General features: G+C 33.0%; 1 protein-coding gene across 1 annotated transcript; it reads right to left on the bottom strand.

Moving 5' to 3' along the window:
- Positions 1 to 806: 806 nt before the first annotated feature.
- LOC144844227 (lysine-specific demethylase 4C-like) lies at positions 807 to 15,715 on the bottom strand. The gene is made up of 18 exons (XM_078701019.1): positions 15,605 to 15,715; positions 14,326 to 14,478; positions 14,022 to 14,194; positions 13,484 to 13,662; positions 12,859 to 12,988; positions 12,360 to 12,409; positions 11,667 to 11,770; positions 11,094 to 11,237; positions 10,465 to 10,631; positions 8,836 to 10,007; positions 8,081 to 8,229; positions 6,694 to 6,907; positions 6,352 to 6,431; positions 5,836 to 6,003; positions 5,153 to 5,344; positions 4,366 to 4,536; positions 3,577 to 3,789; positions 807 to 3,230 (listed from the first exon to the last, which is right to left on the bottom strand). The coding sequence occupies exons 2-18, from the start codon at positions 14,443 to 14,445 to the stop codon at positions 3,030 to 3,032; spliced, it is 3,627 nt and encodes a 1,208-aa protein (XP_078557145.1). The 5' UTR covers positions 14,446 to 14,478; positions 15,605 to 15,715; the 3' UTR covers positions 807 to 3,029.
- Between the last annotated feature and the right edge of the window lie 2,801 nt (positions 15,716 to 18,516).

Here is an 18,516-nt window from a genome sequence, read left to right as displayed (position 1 = left end):
CAGGGAATTTGTTGAAAAATAGAAAAAATATGAACATTTCAAAATGAGCTAGAATTACTATATGTGCACGTATAGCGTTATGATCACCTTATGGTGTCTAATAACTAAGTTTTGTCCAAAAATAAGGGTCAAAATTTTGCCCATTTTTCGAAAATCCCTGTGCTATAGTACAGGGATTTTGTCGAAAAATGGGGAAAATATGAACATTTCAAAATGAGCTAATATTACTATATGTGCACTTATATAGGCTTCTGTGCACGTATATTGAGTTATGATAATATTATTGTGTTTAATAACTAAGTTTTCTCCAAAAATAAAAGGGTAAAAATGTGCCTATTTTTCGAAAATCCCTGTACTAAAGTACATGGATTTTGTCGAAAAATGGGAAAAATATTAACATTTCAAAGTGAGCTAATATTACTAATGTGCACATATATAGGGTTCTGTGCATGTATATTGAGTTGTGATCATGTCATGTTGTTATGAGTTCCTATATTCTTAGATCACAGCATGGAGTAATAATTATTACTCCATGATCACACTATGTTGTAATTGAGCAAAGTTTTACCAAATATAATACAATCAACATTTACTAATTTTTCGATAAAATTATCCAAAATAGGGACTTTTTAGAATTCGATCATTATGTGCCTTTTTGATAAAATCCATATAAATGGGGGGGGGAAGGGGGAGATAACCTGTGACTTGCAGCCTAACTGAGCTGAATTGCCCACATGTGTGGAAGATACAGTAACTTTCTTCTCCCCTAATTATTAAATCACAAATACAAAAATATACATAAAATTGAAGTTCAAATAGACTTTATTTATACTGTACATCAATTTGTAACCTTTTTTAATAGTTTATGGTATTTTACTCTCTTAGTAGCAAAATACTATTAATACTGTAGTAATAAGTCTTAGCAGATAGAGTACTGCTCCTGTTGTCAGATAACAGACTACAATTACAATATATTAATGAGAATTATTTGTTGTACAAAAAACCTAAAATATACTAATTATACAGAAGCTGATTATGAAACCACATTGCTATTGAAGATCAATCAATATTTATTACAAATTATTGAATAAAAACTGTGAAATCTGTGTATTACTAAATATTAATAAATAATGTGAAATAGTAGATGCGCTTGAACTTAGGTAATCTGGTATGATATGCAGGTGCCCTACTATTAGACAACTCAATGTGGTATAGTAGTACAACAGTACTGGCCTACTGCACAAAGACACAATGGTAACATTTTGTTTAGTTTTACCATTCACAAGCTATAATATCATGTACCTCAATATATAAGTTTAGAATGGCATTGTCACAGGCAAGTGTTTAAATACCAGTTCAGTATGTAGAAGTAATAGTAACACACATTGACCAGTAAAGCATTAGCCCAATAAACATACTAGGTGTACAATTTTAGTATGTTCTTTCAAAACATGTGACTGCAGTTTCTGTGGCATGAAGCAGGTAAATGTGTGTGGAATAGTCGTGGTTGATAGCCAATACCTAATTAGGTACAGACACAGTACCAACCAAGTACATACTACAAGGTAATCACAAACATCTTCTATACTTTGTAAGATACACACTGGTATCCCCTTAAAGGCAATGTAATTGAAAAACCCAAATAAAAATCTAATTTTTTAATAATAACAAAATCTTGCACTGCATAGTGTCCATGTAATAAACTATTAAAATGTCTACAATATGCAAAACTGACAAACCAAACAATTAATTTACATCTCATTTTCATTTTATACAAACATAATTATAATTAACAGGAAAATGTAGATTATGCATTTTATGTACAATAATAAATACTTGCTTAAACAAATCTCCAAAATTAACATCTTCAAACTACTAGATTTGTAGTAGTAGTAATAATAATAAATAATAAATCATGCATATTCTATAAAATCAAAATCCAGCATACAAAACTATAAACACACTTTAATGTATCAAAACGATCCCAATATAACCCTTTTATTGTAAACACTCTATTATTTAAACAGTTTATTTACACAGTTACTGACTTATTGGTCTTTCACACCTTTTCCGGCTATGCACCAACTGATATGCACGTGAAAATTAAACATTTACGTTCAATTTGATTTGCCGAAGGCGGACCAGAACAGTGCCGGAGCAGATGTGGAAGACACTTTAAGCTTGGTTCCCAGTAAAGATGCAATGCAAGGACATAGACGCAACGCAAGCGATTGAGCCATTGCTTGTGATTGGTTAAATCACTTGAGTTGCGTCTACGTCCTTGCGTTGTGTCTCTAGTGGGAACCAAGCTTTAATAACCAACCCAATATGGTCAGGTATATTTTAGTAATTCAACTTAAAAGCATAGAGAAAATAGAGCTTTCATTTTCACGAAATGCCATTCGACTTTTTGGCTGACAAGTTAAAAAGTAATTACACGCAAGTTTAAATGTTTCCGAGCGTGACCAGATGACTTTTTGACTCGACAGTGCATAGACGAGTGACTGAAAATGAAAGCTCCCTAATATCACATAGCTCATTCCAAATTTCTGTAGAACTTACACATTATATGGTATTACTACGGAGGTTGTACCATCAAATGGTAACAATATAAACATATATGGTAACAATATAAACCTTGTTTGAACTTAATGATAAACAAATTTGTAGAATATCTTGAACCCGTTCAAGATCTTGTTTTTATCTTTTTTTTTATTGCAGCAAAGTCAAGGATGATGCTTTCAAACAAAAGACAGAATCGAACACATGACTCTGGGATTAAAAGGCAGTCACCAATCTATAGTGCCATTACACAAAATGGTGATCTGTAACCCAAAATTACACACATTTTCTCTTTTAAATACTCAATATCCTTTACAATCAATAGATGACCTGACCTGACATGACCTCTGGAAATGTTCTTGTATACCTTTTTCAAAGCAACACAGTTGCTTAGTCTTCCATCTAGGAACTGAATCTCCATCACTCCCCATTTAATATTGTTGCAAATTTACAACCAAACAGTTAAGTTAACACATGTCCAGATGATGGCCCTCAGATGGTTGTCCTTTTGTCGAGTGTGCCGTTTCTGATGACGTCGTCATCATCATGTCTACACCATCTGACATGCCCTCTCCCGGTGATGCGTATCGACTGTGTACATGCCGGTGTTTTCCCTTTATGGTTATGCAACCGTAGAAATCCTCATACTGACGATCAGAAGCTGTAGACTGATTAAAAAGAAATGAAATGGTGTAATGAAAAACGTTAAAATTGTAAATAGTATTTTTTTACTATAAGGTTCCATCGGCAAATTAATTCAAATGACAAGAACATGTTTGGACACGTTTGCTATTTTATTATGACAACCGTTATGGTGACACGTTTTAGGGCCCACTGTTTGGATGCGTTTATTCATTTTTGGCTTGTTGCTCGCCCCAATTTAATGTTCAACAAAATGGTGTAATGATTAAAAAGTTAACATTTTAAATGTATGCGAGTATTTCTCAATGTCTTTTTGATTCAGATAAATAATAATGAAGATTCAATTATATGTGAAAAGTGTGAAAAACATACCAATCTTGATTTGACTTTCTTTGGAAGAGGTTCGTCACAAGAGTACACATCTTCTCTCTTTATTGCCATTACCACGCCATCTTCAAATTCGATGTCTACCATCTGTACCTTGGTGGAAGCCACGTACCATCCACTGTACACTTGATTGTCTGTCCACATAACTTGCACTGGTTCACCCTCTGCTGGCGGACCATTTCTTAAGCAGTCATGACTCTAAAAAATATATATAAATGAATATTTAAATTTTGAAGAAAAAAAACAATTTACCTTGCAATTACGCACAATTCCGAGAAATACTTAAGATTGTTAACCTTACGAATACAATAACAAAAACAGATATTCCGTACGCTTTTTAAACTTTTAAGCTGATCCTCCTCTCATATTTACAAATATGGTTACCAGCAATCATATGTACGGTTCCACTTTGTAATATTAAGTGCAACAGTACAGTCGTATTATATAACTTTGATCTATTTTATCACCTTTTGCATTGAATAAAGAAATTATACAATTAAAATATACATAGATAGATTCAAAATAAACATAATACCATATATGGCTATGTGGTCTAGTGGTATGATACTCGCCCTGTAAGCAAGAGGGTCGCATGTTCAAATCCCTGCAGAGACATTTTTTCATACAAATAAAAAATATGGAACTTTCACCAATAAGCTATGCTCGATGCAATCATGTTCCGAATATGAGTACTGTTTCTATGATTTGACAGTATGATTTAAAAATAAATAGATATATTACTACAAATAATTTTCTAAAAATGCATCAATATACCTGTATGTCTTCAGGGAAGAGATTATCGCTGTAGGAGCCATCTTCAAAATTAACATGATAAAACATTTGATCTTTAGTGTGTACAACATCAGCGTAGTAATAACGTGCATTACGATACTTAGCAATCACTCGCTGTCCAATTTGTAAAGGTGAAAGAGGAAGCTGTCGTACCTTTATTAAAAAATTAAAATGAGGAAATGTCAACAGTTAAGCTCTCTTAACAGTGGATACCCTATAATAATAATGAATATTAAACAAACATTTTATATTATTACTGATGCTTCATATTCTCACTTGTTCTTATTATTTTGTGTAACCATGTTAAAGGGCCAACTGACACAACTTCTAGATTGGTACTCATTTTTCTGTATTATTTGTATGGCATTTAATGAATTAAATGTTTGTTGAATTTGAATTTGATATATCAAATAAAAATGAAAAATCTCAACACTGCGAACTCTATTATGATAATAACAATATGTAAAATTAAAATGTGGAAGTATGACAGCTAAACTCTCTTGACACTGGACTAAGCATAGTACTTTAAACAGAATAGCAAATAAAACTTAAATTTAAAATAATCTTCTGCAAGAGTTTCTATCCAGCTGCTATTAGGGTATTGAATGTATGAAAATGTGATTTTTCTGTTTTACATTATTGTACTTTGCACAGTTTTTGTATTTGTTTTTTAGAATTTTCAATGTATATTGTAATGTAAATGATAGAAATAAATGGAAATGATGTTTTCACCGAAAACTAAATGAAAAAAAGAATAATAACAACTTACAACATCTTTATGACCCATATGGCGAAGACATGTTGAATATACTGGATACGGCCAATCACTAGGCTCCATGATGACTCCTGCAGCGTAAGCACACGTCACATGAAAAGACACAACGCACTTGCCCACTGAGCACTGGATACACGCACCAAAGCGTGGACTGTACTTGATAAATGAGCGACAATATTGACATTTCTATATAAAAAACAAAAAACATATCAATGAAATATTTATAGAAAATGTGTAATTAAATAAACAGAAAGCAAATAAATGAGTTTATTTTTTATGTATTAAGACAATCTGATTGGTTAATTTCGATCACATGCATTTCAGTATTAAGTCTACTGTAAAGTTCTATTAAATGGTTCTATTACAAAAGTTCAACTTTTTTTTAAAATCAAGAATTTTGTGCAACATGAGGCTAGTGACCCGTTCAAAAACATATGTAGTGCGCCCTCTATAACTGGTCTACTCTGCCGTAAAAATTTGAGCACTGCTTTTTAAAAATGGTGTTGCTCCCCAACCCAGCCTAACAATGTTTCAAGAACCACATTTATTGAATAAACATTTACTTTAGAACAAAATGTATGTTTTGACACAAATAATGTTTTGTATCCGTATCCATGAGAGAATATTTCCATTCATTAAAAATATTAATATTATTTGTAAATTGATGCAAAACTTACTAATTTAAACCTTGCAGGTGATATAGTATTAATATTGATAGGTTGTCGTTTGTGTATATCAACAAACGTGACGTCAGGGATAGCCATAGCACACACAATGTGAGCCCATGTTCCTTCTTTTGTCGTCAACTTAAGGGCTCCACCACGGAGATTGCACAGGCAGCATTCCTATAATGTAAACATAGATATTGTTTAAACCTAGGACTACACTTGGTTAAAAAGAACTTAAACACTGATTAAAGAAATCGAACAACCTTGTGCGTAATTTATTATTCTATCGGCACAGTCTAACGATGCATTTAAGCATTTAGTGTAAAATTGTCAGTTCTCTGTGCCGATAGAAAACATAATTAAGAAAGACCTCACCAATAGCAAATACTAATATACATGCATGGCTGGATGTGACAGACATATGGTTGATAAATAAGTGAAGAAGCCTCATTTTTTAATGCAGCTACACATATACAATGGCAATTACAATAGTTTCATAGTTTAGTCAGAGCCTGAGCCACTTACTGCATTCCAGAATTCGGACGAACAGCGTTGACACTGCCACGAATCGTTACTTGTTGCGGGACCCAATTCACCATAACAACCTATGCAAAATAAACCAGTTTTAATAATAGGCATTTATAGTAAACACCAGGAATGAATGGTACCAAATGCACTGAATATATAGGAATATCAAACAGGCTTTTGGATAAGTATGTGGCTATAAAATTCTAGATTATTTGTAACTAATGCAAAATGTGTTTTTGTTAGTGACAACATTACTAACATAAGATTAAACAACATAAACAATAAGAAAACAATCAGATTTATTAATAAATTAATTTTTTTAATGTTAATTACACTTACTGGCATGGACTTGTACCTTACACAGGCTACACTGCAAGAGGGCGCTTTTTCCGTCCTCTCCGATGTATGGACTTTCGTCAGTTTCTTCTTTATTGTGCGCACTAAAAGCAAAACAGCTTTCAGGTGTTAGTACTGTAGTCCGCCTTAACACACTGCTGTCCTCTTGTACGTCCTCAAGCTGAAATATCTTGTGAAAATTTGACAAGCTCTGAAGCTAAAAACAGATCAAAAAATAGTGTTCATTAATTATACAATTAAAACAAAATATTTAATTAAGCTAATAGATTTTTATTAGATAAATTTTTTCTAATACCAAATAAGGACATGCTTATTATAAATTCAAGCAAACAAAGCAACAAAATTCACAAGATATACATTTCTAATGACCTAAATAAATTGAAGAGAGATTTAAAAAAACAAACAAAATGTCATTCTAAATAAAAAATATTGATAGAGACACCTGGAAATGATTTTATCTTTTTCTCAAATATTTCTACATGATAGCAACTAATGGAAAATAATAATATTACAAAAACAATACAAAATTATATATTTATTTTATTCTAAATGCATAAATACCAAATGTATTTCACTGCATGTTAAGAATTTAAGCTTTTTAAAAATCTAAGCATGACCATGGTTTATTAAGAATCATCTATCAATTGAAATTACTGTACTATGAATGATTTAGAAAAATAATGTTGACTTTATAGTTCAGCTTTGATTAGAAATTACTTGAGCCACTAAAATTATTTGTGAATGGTGGATTGTAGATAGATTAAAAGCCTGAAATTTGTAGATAAATCAAAAACAAAAACACTTTTATTATTCACTAGGATACAGTGCAAACTCTCTATTCCATGATACAGTACTACGAAAGAGGCAAATGATATGGTTATACAAAAACTTTACAACCAAAATGAGGCATCAACATAAACACTTTTTAATAAAGCCATGTTGGCAGTTTTTTAAAATAAAAAAATCCACTAATTATTAAATAATTGTTTTTTTATGACACATCAAACATGCTTTGGAAATAGAAACACAAAATAAGCAAGGGAGTATGAATTAAGCACAGACAGACTGACAGGCACGTGTGGTCGACACCATGCAAATTGGTGACATGCTCAAGGCACAAACTGATGCTATACATGCCTTGGGATTTTCTCGTTTGTTTAGGCCTACCAGAAGACTGTTGGAAGTGTAGGCTAAGCCCTGAAGAATAAAATACCATTATGTTGTTAACTCAACAACACTGGATGAATGTTGTGTTTGAAATAAGAAGACAGTGCCGCTAGTGATATAATTTTGATATAATTTATATATAAGTTTAATAATACAATATGTTATATGCAATTGAAAGGTTCTTGGTGGAAATAAAACGCACCTTTTCATTATAGAACAGCTGACAGACACTACAACCTGGTGGATTATCCGCAGTGGTACTGTTGGCAGACTGCTCCATCTCAAAGTGAAATGGCTGTGTTACCCAAAGACCATTCAACATCTTAGCCCATTCTTCCATCACTCCTGGATCTGACAGAGACACAATATAATATAAAAAATGTTGTATTACAATTATCCATTCATGTACATCAATTTATCCTGTACTACTAAAATTAGAAATTCAAAGCAAATACAACAAATAAAAATGATCAAAAAATGTAATACTGTATTTTGAAATTCTATTTTACATAGTTACCGAATAATAACCCTAAATATAAGGTTATACTAACCAATATTGATTAATATATTAGTTAGTACACCAATTATCAATCAAGAATAAACTAAAATAACCAGAGGTTTGTGGTACATTTTCAAACAAAAGGAAAAGAAAGTATGGTTGAGAAGAATATTTCTGTTTCTGTTACAGATATTAGATTAGTTAAGAAGGAGGGAATGAAGACAAGCCTGTAGCCAGGGACAGGATAATTTGGAGAAAACGCTTGCAGTCTTGTGGGCCAAATGGCTTGTACTGTAGCATTAACTACTAGAATTCTGAGACGTTACTTTATCTCCTTTTTGGAAATACATACAGTAGTGTAGCCATAGAGATAGTATAGTGTATAGTCTATACTGTAATACCTCTATAGCATACCACAAACGTAACGTTACTAGTGTTTATTCGCTATACAAACTAACCTTCTGAATCCCGTTTTCTTTTAGCTCCGTGTTCTCCCTTCTCAGTACTTGAAGCGTCCGATAACGCATCAGAGAACGAATCAGATTCCAAACCGCTAGGCATCCTTTGACGTGAACCAGAAGGCTTTAAAGGAGCTAGTTCTGAAGGAGGACCATCAGGCATTGTTAATGAGCCTGTTATTAATTGATGCGCAATCTCTCCTAAAGCATCTATTCCTGAGAAAACTGGCTGGCTGACAGCCGGTTGAATGTAGCTACAATTTGCTGCAGTGCTTGCACTAAAATTTGATGAGTTACTTTTGCTATTTGTATTCGTACAGCTAGATTTGTGTTTTTTCAAAACTTGTTCTGATTTTATATTTGTAGCATAACTGTGAAAGTTTTGTTGCCATTTGGGCAATTGTTCTGGATGTGTGGGGTGAGCAGCTGTGTATGCTGTAGGTATGACGGTTAAGTTTTTATCTTCCTTTGTTGAGGTTTCACTAGTCCAAGGCTTCGTTTGACAAACTGGTTCTGATTTAATGCATACTGCATCTTTTTCACAGACTGGTTCCTTTTGACTAACTGACTCAGTGTTAATAGAGACTGGTTGTGTTTCACCAGCAGGTTCTGTTTTCAAGACTGGCTCCGTTTCACTAACATGCTCTGTTTTACAGACTGACTCCCTAGCATGCTCTGTTTTACAGACTGACTCCCTAGCATGCTCTGTTTTACAGACTGACTCCCTAGCATGCTCTGTTTTACAGACTGACTCCGTATTTGCCATTGTTATTTTAGAGTTATTTACATTGTGAATAGGTAAACTTCCACCAACATCCACTAACTGTACACTTGATTCTAACAATTTCGAATCCATATTTATTTCCCTACGTACATTGTGAAGCGTTCCTGCCGCATTTATCGCACTATCGCCCTCTATTCCTCTACCCACTTCTTCCTTTATTTTCTTAGGCCTTCCTCTTCCAGCTTTTACTACAACTTTTTCACGATCCGATTCCTCGTAATTAGTTTCTTGCTCATCTGCAAGATTTGATTTCTTGTCTTTCTTTTTCTTAGCCCTACGAGGTGATGCTGCTGTTTTAGGCCCTGGCGAGTCTTTCTTGTTTACCAGTGGCTGCCTCCTACTTCCTTTACTCTTCTGACCAGAATGCTTTTTATCTTTGGACAGTTTACTGTAAAAAAAAAAAAAAGAAAAATTCAAAAAACGCACATTTTAAAATTTCAACTTTGGTTGTAGAATTTATTTTATATCTTAAGCTCTGTCTACACTATCAAACTTTATGTGACAACAAAATGTTATGTCCCTATATATGGACATGATGATGTCATTGCACTACCATATTTAAGCATATCACTACCATATTTGGGCACATCACACCGTTTTTGTCAAACTAGTTTGATAGTGTAGACAGAGCTTTAGACAACACACAAATACAATTTCAGTACATTCAAAGAGTGGTGCAAATATGAATTTATGTTTGTTGTAAATTTTAATCTAATAAGGGTACTATTAGCTTGAAAATGAGACACTGCAAATGTCAGATCACAAGTGACAATATGAATCCAAGTCTTTCTGCACCAGTCACCATAAATACACAGGCCACTCAGACTATAATAACAATCACCAACCTTTTGCTTCCATCTTGGCTCTGGAGCTGTGCCTGTGACTTGACCCCGTCAACCTCCTGTATGTGGATGTTGTCTTTGCCCGCAAGCCACAACTCATAACGTTCTGGTTGGAATTTCTTTACAAACGGGTCCATACTAATTTTCACTGAATCTCGTTGACAATTGCACTATGGGAAAAAAGGTAATATTTTCAAAATTAGGTTAAATTACACAATACAAAAACTGAAAAAATGGAAAATAGCATTATATAAACATGAGAATAGTATTATGGAAGATGGAAAAGATAAAGATATGCATAAAATGACATTATGCTAAATATACCATAATTTATAGAAAAATTACATTCAAAATGATAACAATAAAGTATAAACAATCATGTTTTGTATTGAGGATGCTTCATTATTATGTGATATATGTTTTTTTTAAATTATTGATACATTTTTCACCTGCTTTCGAGATTGACAGATTAGAATATGGGAGTAAAACCTATAAATCATATATATCCGGTACATTGCGTAATGCTTAAAGCTCTGTCTACACTATCAAACTAGACCTAATACTCGCAGAAGTATGGCTGGTCCGCTTGCCATAGTCAATCAATGACAAATGTAAGGTGACCTAATACTCACACAAGTATGGCTAGCCCGCTTGCCATAGTCAATCCAACGCTTTGAGGCAAAGTTTGTTGATTCAGCACAGTTGAAGCCATGGTTAAAACCAGCATGGTAACCATATGGGAAAGTGATCATAAACTGTCCACGTTCTTGTGTTATCTATATTGACAATTTAATAATAACATATTAATTTAGTTTCATAGAAAACATTATTTAAATCTATGAGCATATTTATTTGGTCACAATTATTCTACTAAGTAAACCGGATCAATGTTTGACAGTCTAGCAGTCAATCTAAAGCTCTGTCTACAATATCAAACTATGATGTGCCCAAATATGGTAGTGCTATGACATCATCATGTCCATATTTGGGCACATCACATTTTTTGTCACATCAAGTTTAGACTGAGCTTCAGTTTTATTCAAATGACCTTATGCATATTCATACAAAAATCACAGCACACACCAGGCAAGATATACATACAAAAATCACGAAGAGCAAGAAAGAAATATGAGGTATTTGTTTGAAACCAATATACATAATTCAAACAGTGAAATAAAAAACGCCCTTTGTAGTGTTAAGATTACCTTATTCACCGGTATTGAGTACTGTCTTAGAAGGCTAGGTGATATCAGGGTCATTTTATGTCTCAGAAAGTTTGGACAAATCTTGAAACTGCTTGGATAAAAACCTGAAATTGTCAATAAAATTAATTGTAAATTCAGATTGTATTTTGTATGCCTCTTCTATATGCCAACCTAAAAAATAAACCCATGTCATGTACAGATTAAATGAAGCCATTTATAAATATCAACACGTCCAAGGTTAACTATATTCAGCATCACTTTGACCGTGTAGTTCATCGACCCATATACATTTTTTACACATAAAGCTCTGTCTACACTATCAAACTAGTTTGACAAAAAAAGTGTGATGTATCTAAATATGGTAGTGATATGCCTACATATGGTAGTGATATGACATCATCATGTTCATATATGGGCACATCACATTTATTTTTAGACAGAGCTTAATACAATTCAGCATTTCTGCATTACACATGTTCAAATCATTTAATTTTCACTGGCCGTTGCAAAGGGTCTATTAAAGCTATTATTTTTACATGTTTAATGTAAGTGCTTTCGCATATTTTAATAAACATTTTCATTATGTAAAAACATGTTATATGACATCCGTTTTGTTTAGAAAGACAAAACAATATTTTTGTTGTTGTAATAATTGCATTAGGTCCTTTTGGGGTGAACTAATGAACAACTTACCAGCAGCTAATCTTTCTAGGCGTTTGCCATGTTCTGGTGGGATTGCATACCTGTTGTAATAAGATAAGAACTTCATATCAACAACCAAAAAATTCACCAAAATTATGACCATTAAAAATGTAATTATCTTCAGTTTAACAAACTCCTGCTTTTGTTAATTGCCTACAAGTGAGGCGAGTGGTAGAGCGGTTAAGACAGTGGAACCGTAATCACGTAGCCATAACATTGGCAAGGGTTTGAGGCTCACTCGCTCCATGGTTCTGGTGGTAGAACGAGTCTTCTCGGATAAGGACTATAAACCGTAGGTCCAGTGTACACATCTAGCTCATGTACACTAGAACCTAGTACATCTTTCGAGACAAATAGGGAGTTATCCCGGTGTACAAGTACATCACAGCCACTGATTATAACTGAGCCCTATGGGAGACCAGTCTTTGACTGAAGAGGGCGCCCAGTAAAAATAAGTAACATAATACTGTAACCATTCATTTGTGTTTACCATGATTTAGGTGCTCCAAAGTGAAGATAATTTATACTGTATAGATCCATATCTTCAGTGTGCCAGGCAAATGTGGTCTTCCACATACCAAAGTAGAGGTAAGCAGTGTTTACACCTTCTATCTTTACACCTTTAAAATGAAAATAAAAAAGATACATTTAAGCTGGTAAATTGTAAAGCTCTGTCTACACTATCAAACTTTATGTGACAAACAAATGTGATGTGCCTATATATGGACATGATGGATATTAAAGACAGGAATAAATAAATAAAATCATTAGTAATACGCCAATCATATTAACATTGAAAATACAAAACTATGAGGGCATGTGGCGAAAGTGTGTTGGACGTTGGATTACTGATTGTGAGATCATGGTTCGAATCCAACAACACTCGCGGCATAGCTTGTATCCTTAGGCAAGACACTTTACTTACATTTGCCTCTCTTCACTCAGGTATATAAATGTGAAGATCAAGACACAACTTTGCGCTGATTACTAGCTGCATTATGGGAGTATGTTTCCATAAAAATGACCGGGGGATTAATGTGCTATGTAAACCACCTTTGAGCATGATTATTCATGTAAAGGGCGCTATAGAAATGTGCTAATTATAATTAGTTTACCTTGTGAATCTTCTATTATATCCAACACCGTGTTCAAACTGTTAATGTTCCAGATTTTCCTATCTGGATCGTATATACTTCCAGAGATGTCCGCACCATATATTGGTGGATTGAAGCTGACGTTCTTCCAGTACTTCCGTTCCAGGTCCTCATAGTCTTCGTGAATTGGTGTGGTATACCTGCAATAACAAACAAAATTTGTAGTAGTCATGAAAATATTTCAAAATAGCAATATTTCATAAAGATCAGAGCATTTGGAAGATTCAATGTTAAGCTTATAACATGCTCTACCCAATGGGTAACATTAGTGGATGACTAAGGGGGTAACTAAGTTTTCAAAAGTGTACATAGGCAAACAAAGTACACTAGATCAACAGTTTAATAGATACCCTTATCATCCAAGAAGACTTGTTCTACTACCAAAAGTGTTTGTCAAACCGATGCCGATAAAGCAGCTATATATTAAAGCATCTCCTACTACCACAGATTTCACAATATACTTTCTATTTTTTTTAAAACAAAGTATTTCAGTTCTTACTTTCTACTTTCTGCCATTCTTTTATAATCACGAAGATGAATCGGTTTCTTCTGAATGTTGTACTGTGTATATAACCCTTGCTGACCTGTGACCTCTTGTTGAATTGGAGCAGGTATAACTAAATCAAGGTCATCGTAGTTACTCCTAGCAACAAACTCAGGTGGTGGAATTATCTATAGAGGAAAACAAATTTCAGTTAAAAAAAGTAATAAAAAGTGATTTTAAAAAAAAATACAACAAAAAAATTTGAAAATTAATAAAATAAACATCTAAAATATGAAAAGTATGAAAAAATAAATGTCACCTTCGCTACCCCTGCCTTGTGAGCTCCTTGTGATTCCATATAGGATATAAATTTTGGAAAATCCTTCATCTCTTCCAATGTTGGATGGAACACCATGATTTCTGGTGCACCGGCAGCCATATTGGCTGTCGTATTCTTACTACGCTTTTTTACCTGAAAAAAAAAAATTTATTCAGAATGTAAACATGTACTATACTACTGACGGTAGTAGTAGGTCTTTGGAATTTCTAACAATACAGTAGAAATTATTATTATAACTTTATACAATTACGTACCATGAAGAAAAAAGTTAAAAACGCAGAACCATAATTCAATATTATATGAAAGTTGCAATTAATTACAAATAATAAGTACTTGACTGACAAAATGTAATGAAAATAAAAAAGGAAACCCTGTTCTGTATAAATACAAAACATGGCCTTTGACCTGTTATGAAAACAGTATTGTATATCACTCCGCCAAATCTAGGCCAAGACTGTAATTTCAAATTGGCAATAAAATTTCACCTTTTTAAGCAAGTTAAAAAATAAATAAGATTCTATTGTTTAAAACCTCAAATATCTAAATTAGTTGTCATGTGTTAACATTACGATACTTGTTTTATGTTCAATTATATTTTTGGAATCTAATATTCCATTCATTGTTGTACTTTTCAATTTTGCTGTTGAATCAATGTTTACAAAAGGTTAAATTCACATAATATATAACATGGCTTTTAATTCAAGAAACAACAACCAATTTTAAAATAACTATACGGTAAAATACATTACTGAATAACAGAATCCATTATGAAACTTAAAATCGGTCGCGATAAATTATTACACGTGTTAAATGCCATCCAGCTAGGCTGTATAACATCGAGCATAATTGGCATTGTAAACTAACGGTACCTGGACGAAATCGATTTTAACCGTGTCTCAGCAGAGGAAATTTTGGAATGGCTTGAGAGAATCGTATCTTACAATAATTCACATCAAAATTCTTGCTAATTCAAGACTATTTACTAGAAAAATTATCTCAATCAAAACTTTACAAAGAAGAGTTGAATGTTTGTTGTAATTAAATATTCCATTTATTGTTTAATTGTTACGTACATTGCAAAGCAAAACTATGAACGTCTAACCAAGGCGATCATCAAAATCGTCGGGCTACGGGCGGCTAGGCCTAGGCCTACTTATTACTGTAGGGAAATTCCAGCTAATAATAAACCAATTCCCAATTAGTTAGGCCTACAATCACAATTGCAATACATACAATATGCTTTAGTTTATTTACATACCTCTATAAATGATCTTTTAGATCTCTTATTTTAAATGAAATACAAGATTTTGATGGTTGATCCTGATCACGTCGACCAGAAAACGGTTGATCACACAGCAGTGAAACGAACAACACACGCACACGCTCGGAATGTATCCATCCGCACATTACAATCATACAAAATAGGTCTCTAAAGTCACGTAGGCCGCGCGCCTATTTAAATAGACTTCTTATAAATAGAATGATGCCGATTTTTAAATTTTTTGTAAGGCGATAGAAAAAATCGAGCATAAAGGTAAAAGTTGTAAGAAAAAAAATATCGATTATAATTATTAATATAAACTCTCTCTCTTTTTAAACGCAAAGATGACTGATGATCCTAACCCCATGATATTTTAAAAACATCAATTAAATTAATTTGTCTCAGAATACGAGGGGGAAAATAAGGCCTGAAGAAAAGAACCAATAAGCTTCATTTTTACTATTATTATTTTTATATATCTAATTGTCCATTTTTGGCCGTTTTTTCAAATAAACAAAAGTAAAATCAAGTATTATAAACAAAACACGAAAGAGAGAAAAAAGAGAACAATACTTAATTTACATGTTTCTATTTTAGGAATAATGAAGTGATTTTTTTTTTCTAATCTGGACCCATGAAATTAAGTATTTTATTTGGAATCATTGCATTAACATGTGCGACAACCTTATTATCAGTCGGAGAGCCGCGTTGGGAAATATGACCGTTATCGCTGAATTTTCGACTTCGCATGACGTCATAAATTTTAGAAGCCCTCTCTCGGCACAGAAGCATCAACGTTTCGCGCGAAAACATTAGCATAAAGTATACGTTATTTAATAGCTGTTTAATAAACATTAGTAGGCGAAAAATTAACCATATATGGTAAGATCAGTTCCTTATATGTTTAAGATGTCGCAGGTCACCTAATTTTCTGAATAATTTGTTGGATTTGTTGTCAGCGACAATTTCTTTCCAAAGTTCGTGTGCGTCCGTCAAAACTGAAGTTTTCTAACAGGTGTTTGTTTACAAATTTTCCATTAGTGGGATTTGCATCCCATACAGTGAATTACCAAAAAACCGACGTATATGGATAGAGTAAGTATCAATAGTCTGTTTTACGTTAAAATTGGCTTGAAACCCTATTTAAGCTTCCTATAGCGAACATTTTAAAAAAGGTCCTCATGTCATATATTGTTACGTCTCGCGGCACTAGTTCCGTCGTGTGTGGTGCATGGTGTGTTGATTGTGGTTGTTGTAGGTGAGTATATGCACGACCTGGTGGATCGTTGTCGTATTATATCGGCCTAGGCCTAGTAACATGTTCTGTTAATAATTTAAATACTTTAGTTACAATTTAGTTTTATTAAAGTATCGTTACAATCCTACTCTATATTGAAGATGCATTGGGAAGTTTTAAAAAGATAATTAAGCAAATCGCAGCCTGATACAGGTATAGGCCTACCTATTCTATATAGTTAAATATTTATTTATAGTAAAATTATTGACAACTGAGGGGTACAATTTATTTATAATATTAATAATTATTACAATAAACAGACATAAGGAAATTTTGTATTTGCTGCTTTTTCATGGTAGGCCTATATCTGAAAATGTTTTCAGGTTGTTGAATAATTATACTGTATAACGATGCAATGTTTTGTTCATATCATAGTGACAATTATTTAAATAGTTCCATTCATTACATTTCAGCTATTCATTTTCATTTTAGGTTTTTTGTTGGTATCAAGACTCGACGATTTTCTGTCTCGTTCTTCAATATGAGGTTGGACGGTGGAAGCTGTAATGGTTTTCTCGATTTCAATATCATTGCTGCAGCTGATAGTTTTTCATTTTATTCGCTAATAATAATATAACATATACATTCATACGCATTCAAGTTTTAGAAGCGTTTCAGATCAGTCAATGATAAGATATAAATTAAGTTGCAATTGATTGATTGATTTACTTTATTAACCAGAGTCACACAGATACATACAATATAAACATATAAAACAATCATAAAATCAGTACAACCGTAAGACTCACGTAAGTTAATATGATATAGGCCTAGCTAGTTTGTTATGTTTGATGAACAAGGTGCTATTTAAATAATATATACAGTAGTAGTATTTACTATTTATATCAGTATTGTTTGAAAGATATTTGTATTAAAAACTGCTTTTTCACATTCTGTATACGTAAAAAAAAAATTGGTTGCTTGTGTGAAATGCAAGTTGTATCTAATAAAGTAATATTTATATACAAGTGTGACATTTACTGCCAGATACTGAAATACTGAGTACCAACCAATCACTGTAACAATACTCAAGTAAATGATGGACTTATATTTTTATATCTTGGTTTCAGCTGGGCCCATAATTATCTTTTTTAAAAACATGACCATATAAAAATACACGTTTGAGTCTCTGAAACAAACATGCCCGATTTTATAAAACATTCCCCATATATAAATTGAAAATGGGTTATTTTTTTTAATTTTTCCATTTATTGTTTTTTTAACAGTTTTTTATTTGTTCTGGGCCTAGTTTCTCCTTCAGGCTTCTTCTTGCTTGGTATATGAGCAGAGCTGGGATAGACCTACCACCAGCCTAGACTATAGAATACCCAGCTACTATTATTAACACTCACTAGGGTAGGCCTACCTATCTAATATTAGTATTATATCAGAATTACTCAGCCTAGCTAGGCCTAGAAAATACTATTTTTAGGCCTAGCTAGGCTAGAAATCAAGTAAGTAATTATAGTAGGTAGCCTTTCCTAGCTCAGAAACCAAATAGAACAATAATCGGGGAGCAAATTGAAATCTTAGGCCTATGACGTAATACGCCTGCATGAAAACCGTATTGAACACAGACACGATTCGGTCCGGGACGATTCGTACCAGCTTC

This window comes from Antedon bifida, chromosome 6, assembly GCF_963402885.1.
Source record: "Antedon bifida chromosome 6, ecAntBifi1.1, whole genome shotgun sequence".
NCBI lineage: Eukaryota > Metazoa > Echinodermata > Crinoidea > Comatulida > Antedonidae > Antedon > Antedon bifida.
This window is presented reverse-complemented; position numbering and strand designations above follow the sequence as displayed.

What these genes read in the sequence shown, in the direction of transcription:
- LOC144844227 (XM_078701019.1), bottom strand. Translation starts at nt 14,445, where the DNA reads ATGGCTGCCGGTGCACCAGAAATCATGGTGTTCCATCCAACATTGGAA. An exon ending in TATAATAGAAGATTCACAAG is followed by an intron (nt 12,989 to 13,483) that starts GTAAACTAATTA and finishes TTCATTTTAAAG; the next exon opens with GTGTAAAGATAGAAGGTGTA. An exon ending in AAGAAAACGGGATTCAGAAG is followed by an intron (nt 8,230 to 8,835) that starts GTTAGTTTGTAT and finishes TGTCTCTGTCAG; the next exon opens with ATCCAGGAGTGATGGAAGAA.